The sequence below is a fragment of the Lipotes vexillifer genome, unplaced genomic scaffold (genome assembly GCF_000442215.2).
Source record: "Lipotes vexillifer unplaced genomic scaffold, Lipotes_vexillifer_v1.1 scaffold496, whole genome shotgun sequence".
NCBI lineage: Eukaryota > Metazoa > Chordata > Mammalia > Artiodactyla > Lipotidae > Lipotes > Lipotes vexillifer.
The window spans coordinates 8,990,393-9,011,239 of NW_006786690.1; the positions used below are offsets into that span (position 1 = coordinate 8,990,393).

The following is a 20,847-nucleotide window of genomic DNA, read 5'->3' on the forward strand; positions in this document are numbered from 1 at the left end:
GGGGGGCCGGTGGGCGGGGTGAGTGCCCCGAGGCCAGGCCACAGCCCCTGCCCCCACTGCCCTCATGGCCACCTGGACTGGGCCAAGCAGAACTCGGCAGACCTTCCTGCGGGGACAGCACTCACCCCTCACTCTTCCCCTGTCCTTCTGGAAGGATCTCCATGAACATAACACTCCTGACCCTTTTGCCCATCCATAACCCACCCCCGTGACTTATGTGTTAAGCTGGGTTTTCAGGCAGACCCGTGCCTGCAAGGAGCTCCATGGAGGCAGTCCCCAGGGGCCGGCCCAGATCGGCTTTGCCCACAAGTGAGCCAGTCTGTCTAATGGAGCAGTGGGAGTGATGTCACAGCAAGACCTAGAGCCACACTTTCCAACCAGCTTTGTCAGAAACACGGGGTATTTTTGTCTTCACCTGCCTGAGGTCTGGACTCCTCCACTGTGTATCCAAACTCAGGAGGGGAAATGAGGTTGTTACTAGCACCCTCCCACCCCTACAATTCCCCTCCCTGTTGTCCTCCCCGAGAGCCCACAACATCCCAGAAGGTTCACCTTTTCAGGAATGCAAACTACAGACCAGGCCAGCACACCTTAGTCACGCAAGCATCTACTTAGCAATTCCTGTGCATCCGGATTACGGGGAGAGGGCGCACCCAGGGAGCTCCAAGATGACGGGGAGACACCAGCCCCTGCCCCGGGGGCTCCCAGAGTGGAGGAAGGCACAAGAGGCACCACATGCCCTCAAGTCCATACGATAGAGCTCATTTTATTGAACCCTGACATGGTTTCAGAAAATGCAGTCATCGTGTGAACAAGGCATCTGGAATTCTTGGTGTCCCCCATTTGGAGGTCCTGCTGTTTCCATAAAAGCCCTGGCCTTTGGCTCCTTACCCTTAAAAATGCCCACAGTCCCCAAACGCTCCTTGTAAAATGTCCCTCCGGGGTCTCCCCTGCCCTCTCCCCAGACCCCCCAGAGTCCTACCTGGAGTACCCGTTTCAGAGACTCCACATAGCTGCCTTCGCTCTGCACGATGGAGCCCAGGATGTGCCTCCGGACCACCTGCTCGGGCGGAAAGCACAGTCAGCACCTGTGCCAACCACGGCACAGAGCGAGCACCGGCTGTGTGCGGAGCCCCGGGTGATGGGAAGAGGAGTCAGGACGCCCAGTGGAGCTGCCGGCCGCGGGACAGAAGGAACTCGTCTTTCCCAGAGCCGCTCCTGGACCGCTGGGGCCTGGCAGGCCAGCGTTCCCTTCCAGAGCCCCTGCAACCCCAGACAAATGCCCGTGCTCCCCAGACTGCAGCATGGGGGCAGGGGACGCTGGGACTCGAGTGCCCTGCCTGGCCTCTGCTCCCACACATCCAGGGATGGGAAACCGCCGCTCTCCCCCATGGGGACGGGTGGCCTCCTCCATCTTTGGACAACTTCAGCAGAAAATTCTTTCTTACATGAAATTGAAATCTCAGCTCCCGACACTTATAGATCCGATGCTTAACCAATCCCTCTCCCATCCCCACCGAGTGGGCTCTACTTCTAGCTAAACATCCCTGCCCCTTATCCTTCCCCTCTTGCCCTCCCTGTCTCTCCTCAGCTCAAATTAGTGCATCTCTCAGGTGCAGATCGACCAGCACCCAGTCAAGAAGCCCTCACCTGGATACAGCAGCATGCAGGCTGGGAGGGGGGTGGTGGGGGGACTTTGCTGCACACTGGAATCATGTGGCTCCCACCCCAGACATTCTGAATGAATTGCTATGGGGTGCAACCTCGGTAACAGTGTTTTTTAAAGCTTCCCAGGTGACTCTATCGTGCAGCAAAGCTGGGACAGAGCTCATAAAAGGTATTACACATGAGAGGTGTCCGAGGGGGGAGCCTATCCACCTTGGCCCAGAGCTGGGAGGGTGACTGATCCCCACTCTGCCCCCAAAGCCATACTGAGAACATCGATCCAGGCGCCCACCACCATCTCCCCTGCTCCCCTCTGCTTCCTCCCTCCTGCCTCTGGCACACCCTTTGCATCTCCTCCCACCACCCTGCCTGCGCCCAGGCCTGACCATGGCCCCTGGCGGCGTGACAAACCAGGCCACTGTCCTTCAAGCTGCCCCACAGTGGGATGCGTTGTCAACAATCCCCAGTTTCCCAGGTGCTCCCAGAGCAGCATTCTCAACCTCAGCATGCTGGTGTTTGGGGCCGTCCTGTGCACTGTAGGACGTGTAGCAGCGTCCCTGGCCCCTACCCACCAGATTCCAGCAGCACCCAACCCCCTGCAAGCTGTGACAACCAGAAGCATCACCAGACATTGCCAAATGTCCCTTGGGGGACAAAATAAACTCGGTTGAGAGCCACTGGCCTAGAGTAACTAATATTGCTGATCCAAGAAATGCAAAAGGCTCCCAAGGAGACAGACCCGGCTGACATCAAAAAGGGGAACCCCGGATTATGAGCTGGCAGCCCGGGGTCCTGCCTGGCTCTGAGCTCTGACGGCCCTGACAGTGACTCACTGCATAGGGGAGGTAGCCGGGGGGTCACCACCTCAGTGTTGCCAGTGGCCAGGCAGGAGAAAGAAGGAAGGAAGGAGGCGGATGGACTCCCAAGACAAGAGGTGTGGCCGTATCTCCGATTTTCAAAAGGGGCCCATCATCAGGATTTCCTGCCAACTCCAAACTGGCCAACCCCTTCATTGCATTTGCTGCCCCGACATGTCTTGCTCAGAGCCCTCATGACCAGAGGGAGGCAGGGGTCTCTCCCCCTGCCTCGTGGCTAAGAAAACCCCAGCGGGGAAAAACTCAAACCTGACTCTGCCAAGGAAGGTCCCAGAGCACAGCCACCCCGATCTCAATGTGACACTTCTGGAGAAGGAAGATATCGCCCGAAGAGCCCCGCTCCTGGGATGCCTGCAGTGACTCTGGGGTCTGAACTGATGACAGGTGGGTGGATTGGGGGAGGGGGGCCAGGCACCTCCAGGGCTCCCCCCTGAACTGGATTAGCTCGATGCTTCCCAGAAAGGGACTGCGGGCCCTTTGTTCAAACACCATCGTTTGACCCAGTTACACAGGAGCTGCTCTGGCTGCCGCAGGGCTGGGAAGCAAGAGCTCCACGTGCAGCCCCACCGCCACCCAGGATGATGGCATGGAACCTGCAGGGTCCAATTTGGAGAGTCTGTGCAGCAGGTCGAGAAGAGACCCCAGGAGGTCCCCCACCCAGCTGGGGCTCTGTCAGGAGCCCCCTGATCATCACCTCCCCTTCCAGACCCAGACCTGCAGGGTCCCAGGTAGCAGGCTGGGGTCCCCACCATCCCTCCCCCTGAAGATACCCCGCTCCTCCCACAAACCTGCTGCGGGCTCAGGCCATCTGGCATGGGGCCCAGCTCCGGGGCTGGGGGCTTGATGTCCATAACGCTGACCTCCAGGAGCCCCATGTCCTCCTCCTCCGAGTCACCTGGAAAGTGAGATGGGCTGGTGACACATGCAAGGCAAGGATGACACACCTGCTCAAACTCCAGGAGCTGGAAACCGCCCTTCCCCCACAGACCGGGGTCGTGGGATGAGCAGCTCCTGGGGCCACAGAGGATTAGGGCCTACTCACTGGCCTCCTGGCTATACCCTGCTAGAACAGTCCACCCGGAAATAGAAGTGAGGGAGGGATGGAGCGAGGGAGTAGGAAGCAACACGCAGCAGGGGCGCTCGGCTCTCAGAATCCACACTGCCAGGAGTCTCTGTCCCCGCTCAGACCCGCCCGCTTCTGGGCTGGCAAAGACCAGGCCGCCCATGTCCCCATCACTAGGCACTAAAAATAGTTTTCTTCTGGATGCCAAAAAGGGGGAAGAAAGTAAACCCCGAGAAGAGCAGGGCTGTTTGGCTCTGTGTTTTCATCTTTCAAAAAAAGAGACCCAACGGGGGAAAAGTCCAGCTGATGTCCGATAGGGGAACGCAGACATGAGTGGGGGCAGACCTCAGAGGACAGATCGAGACAGACAGAGGCCGGGGCGGAGAGAAAGAGCGGAGGTCAGCAGAGCGCAGTAACCTGGCCTCGCAGGGCTCCCGCCCCACGAGCTCCAGGCACAGGCACAGGGAGACGGGACCCCGCTGTTTGCGGCCCTGAGACCCGGTGCCGGCAGCCGCAGGCAGCAGGAAGCGGGTGCTATGGGGAAGCTGGGAAGAGAGAAGTGGCGGTGGCTCCCGGGGGCCGAGGGAACAGGGACACGCAGACGGGCCTTACCTGAGCAGGAGACAGAAGAGGAGGAGGAGGAAGGACAGTGGATGACAGTATGGGGGTCGGGGTGGTGGCGGCCCTCCTGCCTGGCCCACATGGCACCCCGGGCATCACTCCGCACCCACCCCAGCCACTGGCCCCGTGGCTTCCTCTTCCCCCATGCACTACCGGGTAACATTCTTGGCCGGTGATTCGAGCCTTGCTGTGGCTATTAATAACGCCTCTGGTGGGAGGGTCGCTTTAGGAAAGGCTCCGGGCTAACAGGCAGGGTGGGGAGGGAGCCTGCTGGCCGCCCGGCTGGCCTGGGGATGGGGAGGGTGACCAGGAAGAGTTCCCAGCCAGCCAGCATGTCCAGCCTGTCCCTTCTCCAGGCCACCCCAAGTTCAGAATGGCTCCTTGGCCCATTGTCCCCTCCCTGTTCGGGGGGTAGTGCTTCCCCAAAAGTTTGGCGCTGAATCAAGTATATGCAGTGGTGGGGTTAATTAAACCCGCTTCACAGATGAGGAACCTGGCAGTCCAAGAGGGGAAGAAGCGGACAAGGTCACACAGCCAGGAGGCCGTGGAACCAGGATCGGATCCAGATCGGCAAGATGCTGTCCCAGCACCAAACACCTCCTTTCTGTGGCTGCCACCGGGAATAACACCTGCCACACAGGGGTCAGGAGCTGTGCTGGGCTCTTTCCATGTACTACGACTACTCGGTCATCCTCACCAAAGCCTCCTGAGACAGATGCCAGATTAGCCCCATTGTACAGATGAGGAAACTGAGGCACAGAGAGGGTAAAATACCTAGATTTCAAGAGGGTGCAGAGCCTCAAAGTCCTCCCTGGCTTGAATGCCTGTGCCAACAGGGCCCTGATCTCTCACCCCTGCCCTCACTCCAGCCAGAGGAAGCCTCTTCCACCCCCTCCACGCCTGTGTGTCCCCAGGCGAGACACTGAACCACTCTGTGCCTGTTCCCCCATCTCCAAATGGGAACAAGACAGTCCTCTGCCCCATCTGGTGTTTTTAAGTATTAAATGAGAGACTGTAAAGCTCTTCGGAGAGTGCCTGGCACACAACAGACACTCCATAAACAATGACCATGGTGAAAATCACTTCTTGAACGTCTCATACCTTCCCACCTCCGGACTGTTGGACATGCTGGCTCCTCTGCCCGGAGCACCCACTCCCTGCCCTGTTCCCTGGCCTGATGGACCTGGGTCCCCTTCTCCTTCTGCTCTCAGCCCTTCCCTGACCTTTCATTCACGCATTGCACGCTCACTTCCCCCACGCTCCCACCGTGGCAGCCCACCATGCGGCTGGTCGTTTCCTGTTTGCATGCCTGTCTCCGTACTGTCCCAGGTGCTCCTGCAGGCAATACTGCCTAACTCATCTTGGTGTCCCTGCACCCAGCACGGGGCATGGCACTTAGTAGGTTCTCAATAAATGTTGGCTGGTGGGGAGACAGGTGCATGGATAAAGAAGGGAATGAACAGGCGCATTCAAAGATGAGGTCAGGTGAGCACGGGAGGTAAGAGGCCAAGGAGGCCACGACAGAGACCAGGGCAGGGATGCTGAAGGGAGAGGCCCACATTTCCCGGAAGAGATGGGGTCCACCTGCCACAGGCCGGGAAACAAGCTGGCACATTTGGGGATCAGTCCCCAAACCCCACCGCCACAGGAGCCCGGACACCCAGTGACCTCGCCCACCCACCCCTGCCGAGCACCGAGCCCGCCCCTGGCCCGGCCCACAGCGCCTCACCGAGGACGTCCTTCCTGTGCAGAAAGGACACTTTGCGCATGACTGCGATCCTCGTCTTCTCCAGCCCGTCCTTGGTCCCGCTCTTGGCGGCCTTCATGAGCTGGGTCATCTGAGCAAAGGCAGGGGGGCTCATCAGAGAAGCGGAAGGAGGCCTTGCGACATCTGCCACCAAGGGCCACCGGCCCTATCCAGGCCTCCCGGCCGGGGCTACAAACATGAGGACCCTGGAGCCCACGGCCTCCCAGGGAGGTGGCAGCAGAGGCCAAGAAAGACAGCAGGGCAGCGCCACCCCGAGACCTCCTGGGAAGGGCTGGAAGGGCATTCACGCCCTGGGGGACCTTCCAGGGGGAACCCTCTTTACTAACCCAATTTTTTCTCCTTGGGTGTCAAATTAAGGACATGGTGTGACTCTGGGGAAAAGTCTGGAGGCCTGGAGTCCTAGGCCTGGTTCAGATCCCAGCCCTACCGCTCCCCACCCGCGTGACTCTGGACAAGACCCTTAACCTCACTGAGCCTCAGTTTCCTCCCTGAGACCCGCCAGAGACTGTGAGGACTAAACAGGGTCTGGGAAAGCACACTGGACAGTAAAAGGAGCTGCACAGATGCCCAAGCTTACTTTAGGAGCAAGTATAAAAGGAGGGGAGCACCCCCATCCCATCAGTGGAACCCTGGCCCCACCAAATAGCCAGGTTTCTTACTGAGCCTCTGCCCAGGAACAAGGGGGAGGCTGGTGCCTCCACGGAGCCGGGCGCAGCTTCCCTCAGGTGAGGAGGACCCGTGGGCACGGGCGCAGCAAGCAAAGCAGACACAGGGCGCGGGCGGAGGCAGGCCCAGGACGAGGAAGCGGCACCTTGGGCCTGCAAACAGAGCTGCCGTCCCCTAACTCACTGCTTTGTCCCCTCAGCCCCCGGCCTAGTCCTGGAAGCTTCCCTGATGCACAGCCAGTGCTAGAAGTTTCCACGTGGTTGGAAATGCTCCCTGTCTGTGCTGTCCAACGTAGCAACGGCCAGCCACACATCGCCACTGGGCACTTGAGAGCTGGCAGGTGCGACTGAGGACCCCAAGTCCTGGTGATCTTTAATTTTAATTAACTTAAATGTAAAGAGCTGGGTGGCTATGATGATGGACGGTACAGTTCTAGGAAACCCCGTCCTCCCTGAAGCTCTCTGCTAAAGATGGGAAGCACTCAACTGGGGGTCCCTGGTCTCTGCTCTCACTATCACCTTCCTCCAAACACCCGCCCTGGTCCCCAGCATAAGGGCCCGGGCACTTTTCAAGGGTCTGGGTCAGGAAGGCTTGCTGAACACTGAGTGGGCGTTGAGGCTGGGGGCAGGGTGGTAACTTTTCAGGAACAAGATGACTTTCTGGAAACAACCAACAGCCAGCAGGGGAAAGGGAAGTCCCGGGCCCCTCCCTGCCTCTCAATGGTATGATTCTAGAGCAGCACTTCTTGGCCTTTCGGAGAGGTGGGTGGGGCTGTCATAAACACCTGTGAGAATCTAATGAGAGGGACATTCGACCCCAGACCCCGGAAACCGTACGAAGATGCTCACCCTCCTCTGAGGGGGTCATGACCCCCACACTGGAAACCTCTGGCCTGGAGCCCAGTTCCCGTCTCAGCAGAAAGCCATCGGGGGGCTGTCCTAGGAACCCCCAAAGTGGTCTTTGGGGGAACCATCAGAGACCCTTCCTGGGCCAAAAAAGAGCAACAGGTGAGCACCTGGAAGGCGTCCCTGGGTCAACCTGCCACCTCCACTGGCTCATAGCACTGAGGACCGAGCCCAACCTGGGGGCTGACTCAGGGGCCAGGCTGGGGAAAGCACCCTGGTCTCGACGCCACCCTCCACGTGCTCCCTGCTCCTCCCTGGGCCGCAGCTTCCTGAGAAGTTAAATCTGCCCCCACCTCCAGTCACAGGGCTCTCAGAGGGTGTCCGTATAAGGGCCTTGCAAACTGTAAAGGGTCTCTCCGCCTCCTCCAGAGAGGCCTCCGGTTCTGAGGAAATGGGCAGGGCTGAGGAAATGGACAGAGGGCGAGCAGGCTCTGGCTTGCACAGACCGAGGCTTGAACCCCAGTTCTGCCGCTGGCTGCCGGTGTGGCCGCCAGCCAGTTGCCTCACTTGCTGGCCTCACTAACACTGAATGACAGCAGTAAGACAGTGGCCTCCCAGGGCGTCTCAGGGAGAAAACGGTCAGGCACACAAGCAGTAATGGTCACCATCCACCGAACTTTTAGGCTGTGCCCGGCACGGCCCTAAGCACCTGACGGTTCTGAGCTCACATCCACCCTGGGGGCTGGTACTGTTCGTGCTGCCATTTCACAGGCAAGGAAACTGAAGCTCAGAGAGGTCAAGAGGCCTGTCCAGGATCACACAGCGAGGAGGTGGTGGGGCTGGCATTCACATCCAGGCCTGCAGGCCTCCAAAGCCCACAGCACACAGTAGGTGCTCAATGAATGGAAGCTACTGCTGTCCATATCATCATCCTTATGGATCCTTATCAGAGTCCTGTCTGAGAAGAAGGCACTGAGGTTCCTCCTACTGGCCTCCTTACCCCGGATCTCTCTGAACAGCTCCGAGGCGGAGGAACGTCCAATGTCACCAACAAAGTGTAACCCAAACCCACCTACCACAGTTACCAAATTCATAGATTCCTAGGCCTGTAGAATCAGCCTCTCTGGGGGCGGAGCTCAGGAACCTGCATTTTTCAAAGCACTCAGGTGATTCTGAGGGCCCTAAAGTTTGAGAGCCCACACAGGAATTCTTATCAACGGTTAAGGTGTCAGTTGAGGGTGGGAAGAAAGAGAGGCGAGGACACGGACAGGAGCGAGCCAGCCTTTGGCATCGGCCCACGCAGCCGACGAAAGATGCCACCAAGCTCCAGGGCTCGAGGCAGCTCCGGGACTCAGCCCCGCCCCTGCAGCCCCGGGAGCCCCCAGGCCTTGGAGGGACAGACAGACAATACCTTATAATCGTACTTGTGCTTCAGCTCCTGCATGTCTCTCCCCCCAACTCTTAAAGCCAAGATGTCTCTCTTAGTCCTGGCGCATCGCTCCTTTAGCCTAGTCAGGTCTGGAGAAAGCTGGAGCCCCCAAGCAGCCAGGCAGAAGGACAGCAGGTGAGAGAAGCAGGCGGGGAGGGCAGGAGACAAAACACCGGCAACAGAGTAAAAAGGAGACTCAGGTGAGGTGGCAGGTGGGATTGGGCACCTGGGGATCACCAGGCCCCTGCCTGGAATGAGCTCCAGCAGCATCCAACCCCAACATGCCAAGCAGTTGGGGGCTGGGTCTCTGCAGCTGTGGGGGAGCAGAGGTGGGAGGGGAAGAGCCCAGGCCCCCTCCCAGTGCTCAGAGGACAAGGACTGTGTCTCGGTCATCGCCCCATCCCAGGAGCCCAGCGTGGGGCTCTCGACATAAGAGGCTCTTGGCAAGTTTCCGAGATGGATGAATGGCAGGTGGACGGATGGGTGGAATGGGTGGGCAAGGGGATAAATGGATGAGTGGGCAAATGCAGAAAGATGGGTGAATGCAGAGAGGGGTGGTTGGATGGATGGACAATAGACAGATGGGTAGATGGACAGGCTCATAGATGGATGGATAGACAGATAAATGGATGGATGGGTAAGCAAATGGATATATTTAGTTGGATGACTGTACAGCTGGCAAATGGGTAAAGGGATGAAGAAACAGTCAGATGAATTAATAAAAATATGGATGGATGGAAGCAGTGCTGTGCTGGTAAATACTCAACGAGTGGTTCTCCAGGAAAAAGAGCCCTGCCTTGTAGTATTTCCACGGCGTGAACACGCCCACCACGGCCAATTTCAGACTACCAATGTGACATCACTGAGTGTGAAGTTGGAAAGGGATGTGCACAACTGGTTCTTGGGTTCTTGTGAGCTAGTTTGAGCTGGCTCGAGCACACCACTGGAGGAACAGAAGGAGGGAGGGATGATGGGCAGGCAACTGGATGGAGGGGTAGGTGGCTGACTGGCTTACATACTATCTGGGAAGATGGACAGATAAATGGACAAACAGATAGACATTCAAATGCATGAACTGTAGGAGCAATAGTGATAATATTTGGTAAAATATAGAGAAGACCATGACTGGGACTACTTGTAGAAAAGTAGACAAGCAGAGGAATCGAAAGCACGAGCTTAGAGGCAGGTGGGCCTACATTCAAATCGCTGCTACCCGCTTACTAGCTGGAAAGGTCACTTTCCCTCTCTGAGTGACAGCTTCCTCACTGGTAAAGTAGCCATAATAATAACTACCTCATAGTTATCACTGAGAAGGTGAAATGGACAAAGCATGTAAACCCCAGAGCTTAGTGAGTGTTCAAAAAAATGGAAGCTTTTTTAGATATTAGACTATCTTTCAAATAATAAACGCTTAATATTTGTTGAATGGATGGACAGTTGACTGGATGGATGGATGGATGGATGGAGGGAGGGATGAACGGATGGACAAGGTACCTCCTTTCCAATCCTATGTGATGTTGAGCTGCGGTTCTACCACCTACTTGCTGTGTGGCCCTCACCACATCATTTAACCTCTCTGAGCTTCTGTCACTTAGGTTCTCTGATCAACACAATGAGACTCTTAAAGCAAGTAATACCAACCACTCTAGGGTATTAGGAGCAATAAGTGAAACTGCTCTGTCAGCTGTACCACACTGGGCAAGTACTCACTATTGTTATACAAAGAGTAGCAGGACAGGGATCCTTCTGAGAGTTACTCAGACTCCCCAGAAAACTGGAGTCCTGTTTCATCTGTAAATAAGACTGACATGATACATCATAAGGGACCTGGGCCTCTGCCTCTCTTGGGGTCCAAAGAACTAGATTCGAAGGTGAACTGCAGAATTAGCCAGATCAGAGTCAACCAGCTGAGGTCAGAGCTGGCATTGCTGCCCAGGCCCCTGGCCAACCGGATCACGGTCACCTTCATTATGAAAAGAGCACAATCAGAAAGTGGACAGGTTCAGTGGAGCCCGTTTCACAGCTGGGCAAAAAGAGAAAAAACCTCCCACTGACCATGGAAGGCAACCAGCAGGCCCTCATTAATCAGGATCAGGCTCCCGGTCACATCTGGGTCAAGTACTCCTGAGGAGGTCCCTCTGCAGAGCCTCAGTCATTTTCTTTGGCAAAAATCGGCCCACTGAGGGCTGGCTTGGCCAGACACCTGCAGGAGGGGCTCCACTAGTTCTTTTGCAGCTGCACAGGGTACCAGGCTCCTGTTAGACTCTAAGGACAGGACCCGACTCTGCCCAGACCTCTGCTGCCCGATGCGCCACAGCACAAACCACATACAGGCAAGCAGCGGTGGCGCCGGAAACATGCAGCAGCTGCAGCACGACACGTAGGAGCAGATGCGCCCCAAGCAGCTCAGGAGAGCAAAGTCCTGCAGGTGGGGCTGAGGTGGGGCGATTCCCAGGCAGAGGTGGGTGTCAGAGGAAATGCCCCCCTACAATCCCTGGGAGCCTGCTGTTCAGGGAACAGGTGGGCCTGGGCCCATGGCCAGAGAAAAGTCCTCATGGTCAGAAATTCCAAGAACTCTGCACGTCGTCTGTCTGCTGAGGAAGAGTCCCGAGCCCCCAGCTTGAGGGTGTGCGGGACACAAGCCCAGGGGCAGCCCCCAGAGACCCCCACCCCTGGAGCCAGGCCAAGGTGAGGGCCCGCCCAGCATTTCTCAGAGTGCTCTGTGGGCCCCTTGCATCCCCGGAGGACAGAGCGCTGCTAAAAAGCAGATTGCCAGGCCCCACCCAAACCCCAAACCTGGGAGCGAGGCCACGACATCTGCGATTTCAACCAACTTCCCACACGATCCTGATGCCTGTGCTAGTCTGAGGACCACCATGGCAGAGCCCAAACTCAGCATCCCCACACGTCCTGCCCTGAGAGGCGCTGACGGTCCCCTCTTGGTCCCCAGCAAGAAGGCAGGGGGCCGGGGAAGTGGCCGTGGGAGACTAGGCGGGACAGTCAGAGGCTGAGAACAAGGGCTGGCCCAGGCCTGGAGTCCCACCTGCTCACACCCTCCAGAGCCGGGCTGGGACACACAAGTCCCGCCCCGCCTATGCAGAGGCTACCCAGGGCGCGTGGCGCCTTCACAACCAAAGCCAAAGGGGAGAGGGCTCCCCTAAACTAGAGCATGCTGCCCCATCTAAGGACAGAAGCAGGAAGAGGCCTGTTCCTGGGCTTTCGCCTGGGTCATTCCTCCAACTGGGGACACCTTTCCCAACTCCTCTGGCTTCTGCACCCCAGCTCCCAACCCGCCTCTCTTGGAAGGAAGCCTCCTGTGATTAGGCCCATCAAATCCCACCTGTGTCGGGCAGGCGGCCAGAGGTACACGGGCTTGTGTTCACAGAAAGGCATGTTTTCTTCATTTTTGACAAATCGTTTCATATTCGGTATCTCCTCCTAGACCACAAAGGTTCCCCAAGCCTGGGCTGGGTCTTCCATTCCCCCTGTACCCCAACCCACACCCTAAGATATAGACTGGGCACAGAGTAGGTGTCAGAGATGCTTAACTTTTTTGGCTAGCAGGAGGTCAAGGCTGTTTTCCGTGGCACTGCCCCTGGGGCCCAGCCAAGAGGAGACCAGGGTTCAGGAGAGACCTGCTCAGCCCCCAGGCTTCCTGAGGACTTGGGGAGCCCTCTTCATCTGAGTAAAGTCTGTCTGAAGACTCTTAGGCATAGGCGCTGCTCTGGCCTGCACCCCTCTCCCAGAAGGGATCCCCAAACTCAGAAAGGGGCAGGAGGCACTCAGAAAAACTTGGGAGTTGGAGGCCCCTGTAATCCAGCCTGGGCCTGGGGCCCCTACCTGGTCCCTGCCCCACCTGCAGGCAGGACTCGCTGACAGGTTGAGCCCACTTGCCTGCCTGTGTCTTCTCAAAAGAACCCTTACAGAGACCCAGTCACCTCTGGTCGGGCAGGGCCTGTCTCTAAGAAGTTGCTGCCATTCAATCCCAAATCTCGGCATGGATAGAACCTGCCTTCTGGTGGCTTCTAGAGAACAAATGGGACAGGCAAGGCTGTCACAGCTAAGGAGGAACCAAACAATTCATCCTCCTCTTGGCTTCCGTGGCTCCTTCCATGAAATCAGCAGAATGAACTCTGTTCCAGGCAGAAACATTGGAAGCAATCAACGCATGGACGGCACCTTGAAAGGCTTTGGAAAGAAGCCTTCCAGGCACCTCTGACTTAGCCCGCTTGCTCACTTCCCCAGGGCAGAGGGTTGTGGGGGTCTCGGATCGACCTGAGAAGCATCTTGTGAGGCAGGGAGATCAAGCTGATTTGATCCATGTGTCCACTGTAATCAGTTAGTTAGGCTGCCCAAGCACTGTGTTGAGGAGGATTCTGAAGCCAGATCTGAGCCCGTGAGCATCGTCATCAATTGCCGGGTCTGCCACGGGCCTGGAGCAGGGGCAACACCTGTGCCAGGCACTAACTACACCCATCCTAGGTTTAGGGCTCTCCACAGCCAATCAGCAATGCGGGTGGGTCACTTCCTGTCTCGGGATTACATGGGCCACTTCTCCCTCTCTCACCATACGTTCCTGGGAATCACTGAGGTTTAGGTACGAGTCTCAGGCCTGGCCCTCACCATCCCACTCGCAGGTGCCTTGGCTGGGGTGAGAGACGCCTTCCCACTCACCTTGGGCTGGAAGGACACTCGGTGCTTGGCGGGCTCCACCTCCGGCTTGGCTTCCTCCCCAGAGTCCTCGCTGTAGCTCTCAAACTCACTGGAGCTCCAGCCTAGGTCCTCCGTCTCCCGGGGTGCCCCGTCCCGGTGCACATCCTCGTAGAGCAGCTTCCTCTCTGCCCCTGCTGGCCAAGAGACAGGGCTGGTGAGCCGAGGCCCTGAGGCCAAGCCCACCAGCCCCAATTTCTGAACCCAGGCGGGCAGGTGGGGGCGTGGGTCAAGGTGGACCTTCAGCTCCTCTTCCTGGTCCATAAGCAGGAGGCAGTGAAAACACGACATCCACCCCGCAGAGTGAGGAGGACATGAAAAATGCAGAGAAGCACAAGAAATGTGCCTGGCACACAACCGGCTCAACAGCTTCCCCTATCCACATCACCTTGCTAGGATCTGAATGCTCATTTGGGGCTTCTGTGGCTTTTTTTTTTTTTTTTTTTTTTTGGTCTCGCCGTGTGGCATGTGGGATCTTACTTCCCCGACCAGGGATCGAACCCGCGGCCCCTGCAGTGGACATACGGAGTCTTAACCACTGGACCGCCGGGGAAGTCCCGAAGACTCTGCACTTAGAAAGCCCACTTGAGCCAGGCATTTCCCCACTAGTTCTCCAAACAACCGACTGAGATACGGATGGCTATTTCTATGGGAAAGTTGGCCAAATTGGGGCTCACAGAAGTTCGGCCACTGGCCATTGTCTAACCACTGCGAGGGAAGCCCTTCTGTGGCATTTGTTAGAGGAAAAGAGAAGCCCTAAGACCAAGTCCTGACTCAGGCCCTCAGCTCTGGCCTCAGCATGCTAGGGGGGAAAATGAAGATGGTCCGTGGCATTGAATGACTCAGATCCCTCACCCCAAATCTGAGTTCCCTGTGAGTGTCCAGGATGGTCCAGTAGGGGGCGCGCCTGGCCCAGCGTCCAGGAATGTTCCCTTTTCTTGCCCGGCCCCACAGGAAATGCCTTGAACGGGAAACTGGGGGACAGAGACCGGACAGTCCACTGGCCTGGAGGGACAGGTGCCACCAGGGCCGGGCACTCTTGGGGTCCCTGTCAACTCGGGTTTGAGATGCTGTTTCTAGACTGAGGTGAGAAAGCCAGTTTCCCGGGCCCAGAACACGGGGTCCCAGCCCTGGCCCCAGCTCCACCTCTGGGAGCTCTCGGCCTCACCTTCACCTCTGAGCTTCACTTCCTGGGCTATTACCTGGAGAATAACTGAACTGCAGGCCTCACAAAAGTAAGGGCAGACTCCAAAAAAGTGCACGAAGGTGAAAATGATTTTCGTTAACACAGAAAAAATATGGCACTGAGATGGGTTTAAAAAAAAAAAAAAACTGCTCAGAAACCACGCATTCTAAAGAGCAAAGAACTTTGGTTACTGGAGCCCTCTCCACAAAATGGGGATAATAAGCCGAAAGGTGGAGTAAATATAATATTTGCACAAAAAGCTCTTAGCCAAGAGCTGGCACATGGCAGGCGCTCAGCAAAGAGCAGCTGATCCTTCCTCGCGGGGGCTCTGGGTGGGCTTGAAGGTCTCCACACTGACCCCAAGCCTCCACCTCCCCCGCACGGGAAAGCCGTGGGGGTGAGGGGTCGGGGAAGATTTTCAGCCAAAGAGCAAAACAGACACACTGGGGCTTAGCTGGAGACTCAGGTCCCAGGATCAGGAGGAAGCACGGGGTTATTTTTCAGCCAAAGATGATAGTGACTAACATCTCCAGGGAGTAGAGCAGCTGGTGACCAGGCTGTGACCTTCACAAGGCTGGGCTGATTGTCCTATTACTGCAGTGGACGCCCCACAACCCGTGAGTCAAGGGGCAGAGTTCAGTACTTGGGGCTGCCCCAGAGGAAGAACCACGTGGCATCTACTTCCCCTGACTTTTGGCCCTGCCCACCTACATTTACATGCCGGATTCTCCCAGCAGCCCTGTGGGGCCAGAAATTATCACCGCCTCCCATCAGACAGATGAGAAAATGGGGCCCAGAGAAGACATGTGCTTGCCCGAAGTCAGGCAGTGAGCGGGGAGGGGGCTCCATCCACTCACCGTGCTGCCTTCCACAGAGGCACCGCCGTGCTGACGACCCCCTGGGCTCGTCCAGAAATACCCTCTCCAGTGGAGACAGCCTCACCAGATTCCTAAGCCTTCAGAGGCTTCACACTGGCCTGGTCCCCGCTGCCCCCCCTCCCCCCCGCCTCCTGCGGCCACGGGCTTCACTAGCTCGGGAACATGGCTCCCCTTTCAAAGCACTTACCACCACCCACTCAGTGCTCTACATCAACTAACTCATGGCATCCTCCCCACAACCCAAGGAGGAAGCTAGCATTGCCCAGTTTTACAGATGCATCGACTGAGGCCTGAGAGATTAACCAGAAGTTTTGCGGCATGACCCTCCCCAAAGTCCTGTGAGGTCAGGATGATATTCTGATTTCATATGAAGAAGCCAAGGCCCAAAGCACAGAGCACTGTGCCCTAATTAACGGCAGAGCCAGGATGAAAGCCCAGGGCTGTGTGGGTCCACTGGCCTGTGCGGCCTGCAGCTCAGTGGACAGCCTCCCCACCGAGCACCAGCTGAACCCACAGGCCGTGCAGGTCAGTGCGGGGCCCTGGCAGGTGTGATGCTCCCAGCGCTCCTCGTGGGGTGCACCTGCTGAGTGCTGGGCCCAGCCTCTCCGACTCAACCCTCCCACAGCCCCGAGAGAGAGTGGGGGGGGGTCTCAGGGCAGGGGTCCTGGTCCTCAGTCGGCAGGCTCAACTGGCTCCCAGGCCACCTGCTTTTGCCCACCTCAGGGTAAACCGCAGGACATGCCATATCCCCACACCCTGGGGACCCGAGGGTGCCCAGTGAAGACTGTGACCAAGTGATTAGTGGCTTGATTGGATTCAGGTGGGAGAACAGCCTAACGGGGTCAAATAATGGCCTCAGGCCACTCCGATCTCCTGGCTCTGGGACCTTCATCCAGCCACCCTTTCCCACTCTCCCGGATTCACATGAGCTACAAGCAGGAATAGGTTCCAGGCTCCTCCAGGGCTTGTTAGATGGACGGGTGGATCATGGGCCCACCTGCCCTGCTCCTGGGACAGGTGTCAGGAGTGTGCCCCCAGGGAAAGTCGGGCCTTATCATGTTGTCTGTGTGCCCCTCCCGTTGGACTATATGCTGCCCCAGGATGGTTACGGTCGCCCCTGTCAGACTAGGAGGGGCTGTTTCCCCCACTAGATGGGGAGCCCCTGAAGACAGGCAGAACAGTGTTGTAGAAAAAGCAGAGTCCGGCAGATGTCTATTCAAATTCTGGCTGTGTGATCTGGGGCTGGTGGCTTAACCTCTCTGATGTGACTGTCAACTGGAGCCATAGGCCCTGCCCTACCGACCTCACAGGGTTGACTGAATAGGGGAAGCAAATGCGTTTCATCTTTCATAAAATGCCACCCAAGTCCTTTTGGGGGGGGGAGGGGACAGAGCACTGGACTTGGAGTCAGAATGACCCAGGTTCGAATCCCAGCTCTGCCTCTAGAGTTTCCTCCTCTGAAGAATAAGGAAGTAATACCCTAAGTCAAAGTTTCAAAGCAGATTACAGGAGATAAACCATGAAGAACAGCTGGCAAAACGTGTTTAAGCAAAGACGCCTCTTACTGTGAATGGATATTAAATACCCCTCCTCCCTGGGTAGTCCTCCTTCCAGCTAGGTGAGTATGTGGGCCCAGTTCCAGCAGCACTCACCCTCCTCCACCCTGTTTCTCCTCTGCGGCCCCAATCTCCCCGGCAGGGCCCAGGCTTTCCCAGGCTTTCCCAGGCTTTCCCAGGTTTTCTCTGCTTCACCATTCAGCAAGTCTGGACTATTAACCCATTTTCAGGAGGAATGGAGGCTTGGAAAAGTGAGTGATTTGCCTGGGGACCCACAGCCCAGCATGCCCCTGCCCCTGAAGCCCTAATCCCTGCGCTTGAAGCGTTAACCCCTCCCCATGAAGCCCTAACCCCGCCCTAGCCCCAGCCTGGCCACGCCCTCAGCCATCTCCTGACTCTCCCGGGAAGACGGCCGAGGTTTTTAAAAGCAAGAAGGAGGGGCCATGGACTGGGTGGGGGCCGGGGAGGAAGTGGAAGGAGAGACCCTCCCCAGGCCCCGCCCTCCAGCCGCCCCTCCCACCCCTCCTCTGTCCGGAGAGAAGCGGGACGCCTGAAAGAGGTTTTACCGGGTTGATGGGCGTCCAGGTTCTCGCAGGGGACGTCGTCGTAAATCACATCTTCTTCCAGGGCGGGGAAAGTAAACCGGTCGACTGGGAGAGAAGGGAGAGGAAAAGAGCACGAAGGAGGCTGTGGTGGCCCAGGGCGGCTGCCAGACTGACAGCAGGACTGCACCAGCTGGCAGCTCCCTCCGCCCGCCCGCCCGCACCCCCACGGCTCATCTGGGCCAGCATCCTGCAGCCCAGCCCCTGGGGAGCCCTAGCCTGCGACTGCTCTGAGAGGACGCAGCTTCCGCTGCCTCTTCCCGCTCCCCGGCCCCTCCAAGGCGCCCTCCCAGTGACTGCGGCACACGCCCCCTGCCGCCCCAGACACCTGCAGGCCTGCCCCTCTGACTGATGGCACCTGAAGGGAGCATGAAGCAAACCCAGCACCTGTGCCCCAGGGCCCAGAAAGCCTCTTCAGCTGCCCAGGCCCTCAGGACTACCCCAAAAGGAGTCACCCCCGACCCAGAGGCGGGGGAGGGCAAGGCAGCCATATCTAATGAGCACAGGATACGGCAGGGAGTGGGGGAGTGGATTTGGAGAGTTGGGTTAAAGAGAGTCCCCCAAAACTCAGCCAGCGGGGTCCTGATTGGTAAAAAAAAAAAAAAAAAAAAAAATCTGTAAATGAGCACATCACTCCCCTAACATTTTGCTGGGTGAGAGAGCACATCCTGCCCATGTTAGCAGCTCCTGAGCTGGAATATTTAAAGAGGTCTCCCCCCCATAACTGTGTGCCCAATCTCTGCCCTCTCTAGGTGCATGTGGCCCCAGCAGAGCGAGGGTTTGGAAAAACAGTCCCCACCCGTGATGGTAGCCTGTCCTCACCCCACAGGCCTTCCAGGAAGACAGAGGACCAGATGGACTCTGAAGTCCCCGTTCCTAACTGCGTTTCTCCCTGTGGTCCCAGGGCACCCAGAGCCCTACAGGAGCCTCACCGCCCCCTCCCCACCAACACAGATTCTGCCTCCCACATGGCTCAGACCTGCCCACCTCTCTCCTGGTCCCTGGCTCCAGCCATCAGCCTCCCTCCCCTGGACAGCCTCCAGCCTACCACCTTGTCTCGGAGCATCAGTGATGGGACTGAAGTGCAGACGTGGTCTCATGGCTTCCCCTTGGCCTCTTATGGCTCACTGTCACTTTTGGGAAAGCACGGCCTCCGAGGGCACCCCACACACACTCTGGGAGGAACTGGGGAGATGGCAGCCTCACCTGGCCCTGCTCACCCCTTAGACCCTCCCCTCCACCACACCAAGGCTCACTGCTTCCGAGGTGCCAGGCATCCCCTCGCCCTTGGGCTCCGGCACAGGCTGCCCTCTCAGCCTGGACACTCTTGCCCGGACCCCTGCTCCTTCACTCTCTGCCTCAGGACTCGTGGGCTCTCGCAACTCCCACCTCCCCATCCTAGCACCTGCTCTCTGCATGGTAACCACCCGCCTATGTGTCTGGTTCTGCTGCCAGAGGGACCTCGTCTTGGTCACCAGTGTACACCCACCACCAAGATCACCCTGGCCCGCTGTAGGAGCTTTGGAAGTATTTGGGGGACAGATGAGCAGCTGAATGTGTGATTTACTCCTGGATCACGACTCACATCAGGTGGCAAAGGGGGGAACTCTCAAGGGTGGGCAGTGGCCGGTCCACCTCAGAGCTGCCACCAAGCCCACAGCAGCCATGCAGCAAGGACAACCCCTCGGCTCGCGTGAGCCCACATCAGTTCTCTCAGCCTAGAGAAGGGGAGGCTATCCTGACGCCAGCCTCCTGGGGCTGAGACCTGCGGGGCGGGCGGCAGGGGTATGCAGGGGACTTACTGCGACGGGAGCTCTTCCGTCTCCAGCTGGAGCGCCGGACCCCAGAGAAAGCTGTGTCCACGGCATCCCCATTGCTCACCACGGCCGGCCCCCTGCGGGCAGAGAAGCAGGGCCAGTGAGCCGGGAGGATGGGACAGCTGGTTCCTTGAAGCGTCACACAGCCCCTCACCAGGTGACAGGGCCACTTGACCCCAAGGCCGAGCTGGGGAGGCCACAGCTGGGTTGGCCTTGGACAAGCCCCATCCCCTCTTGGTTTCCTCACCTTTAGAAGGCACTGTAAGGCCGACCTGCTGCTTTACAAGAGCATAACGGTCAAACGTATTCACGGTGATAAATGATAAGGATCAGATGCTCTCCAGGCCAGGACACCCTGTCTCTCCTCCTCCAGGACAGACTCAGTGGGAATCTCCATCTCCCCAGTCTCCACATGCAAAATGGAAGAGAGGACTGGGGGGCCTTGCGTCTGAGAGACAAGGACCTGCAAAGCTTCACAAGACCATGCACAGAAGGCAGGGCTTAATTCCCACACACACTTGAGGATGGGCTGGACCAGAGACATGCTTCCCAGGAGCAGAGAAGCAAAGGGAAAGCAGTGGAGAAACGGCAGACACCACCTTAACCAAGCGGTCAAGTGAGCACCCCCAGTGCCGACACTCGGGCATCATGTACTCCAGATACGACGTGATGAGAAGGGTGCTCACCTCTGTGGGATTCTTACCCCAAGCCCATAACCCCAGGCTAATCATGAGAAAAACACCAAACAAACCCAGATGGGGGAACATGCTATAAAACACCTGCCCACTACTCCTCAACGCTCTCAAGATCATGAAAAATAAAACTGAGGAAATGTCACAGAGCAGAGCAGAGTGTAAATGACAACTGAATGCCATGTGGGTCCTGGATAGGATTCCGGGACACAAAAGGAACGTAAGTAGAAAAACTGATGAAATCCAGAAAAAGTCAGGAGTTCAGAGAATGGTAATATACCAACATTGGTTTCTTAGTTTTGATAAATATCCCGTGGTCGTGTAAGATGCTAACAATGGGGAGAACAGGATGAGGTGGTATATGGAACTCTATGTGCTACCTTTACAATGTCCCTGTAAATCTAAAACTATCCCAAAGTGAAAGGTTTTTTTTTTTTAAGCCCATGCTCAAAAAAAAAAAGCCACATCTGGCAA

At 57.3% G+C, this 20,847-nt stretch overlaps 1 protein-coding gene across 1 annotated transcript in view; it reads right to left on the minus strand.

Moving 5' to 3' along the window:
- The window catches only part of ARHGEF10L (Rho guanine nucleotide exchange factor 10 like), a 117,917-nt gene that overhangs the window by 79,199 nt on the left and 17,871 nt on the right, over nucleotides 1-20,847 (minus strand). Inside the window, exons 4-10 of the mRNA XM_007459255.1 lie at nucleotides 19,667-19,758; nucleotides 17,829-17,912; nucleotides 13,607-13,779; nucleotides 8,915-9,031; nucleotides 5,954-6,062; nucleotides 3,329-3,435; nucleotides 983-1,060 (exon numbers count right to left, since the gene is read on the minus strand). Of these exons, the coding sequence (XP_007459317.1) occupies nucleotides 983-1,060; nucleotides 3,329-3,435; nucleotides 5,954-6,062; nucleotides 8,915-9,031; nucleotides 13,607-13,779; nucleotides 17,829-17,912; nucleotides 19,667-19,758 (760 nt within the window). The remainder of the gene's footprint in view (nucleotides 1-982; nucleotides 1,061-3,328; nucleotides 3,436-5,953; nucleotides 6,063-8,914; nucleotides 9,032-13,606; nucleotides 13,780-17,828; nucleotides 17,913-19,666; nucleotides 19,759-20,847) is intronic.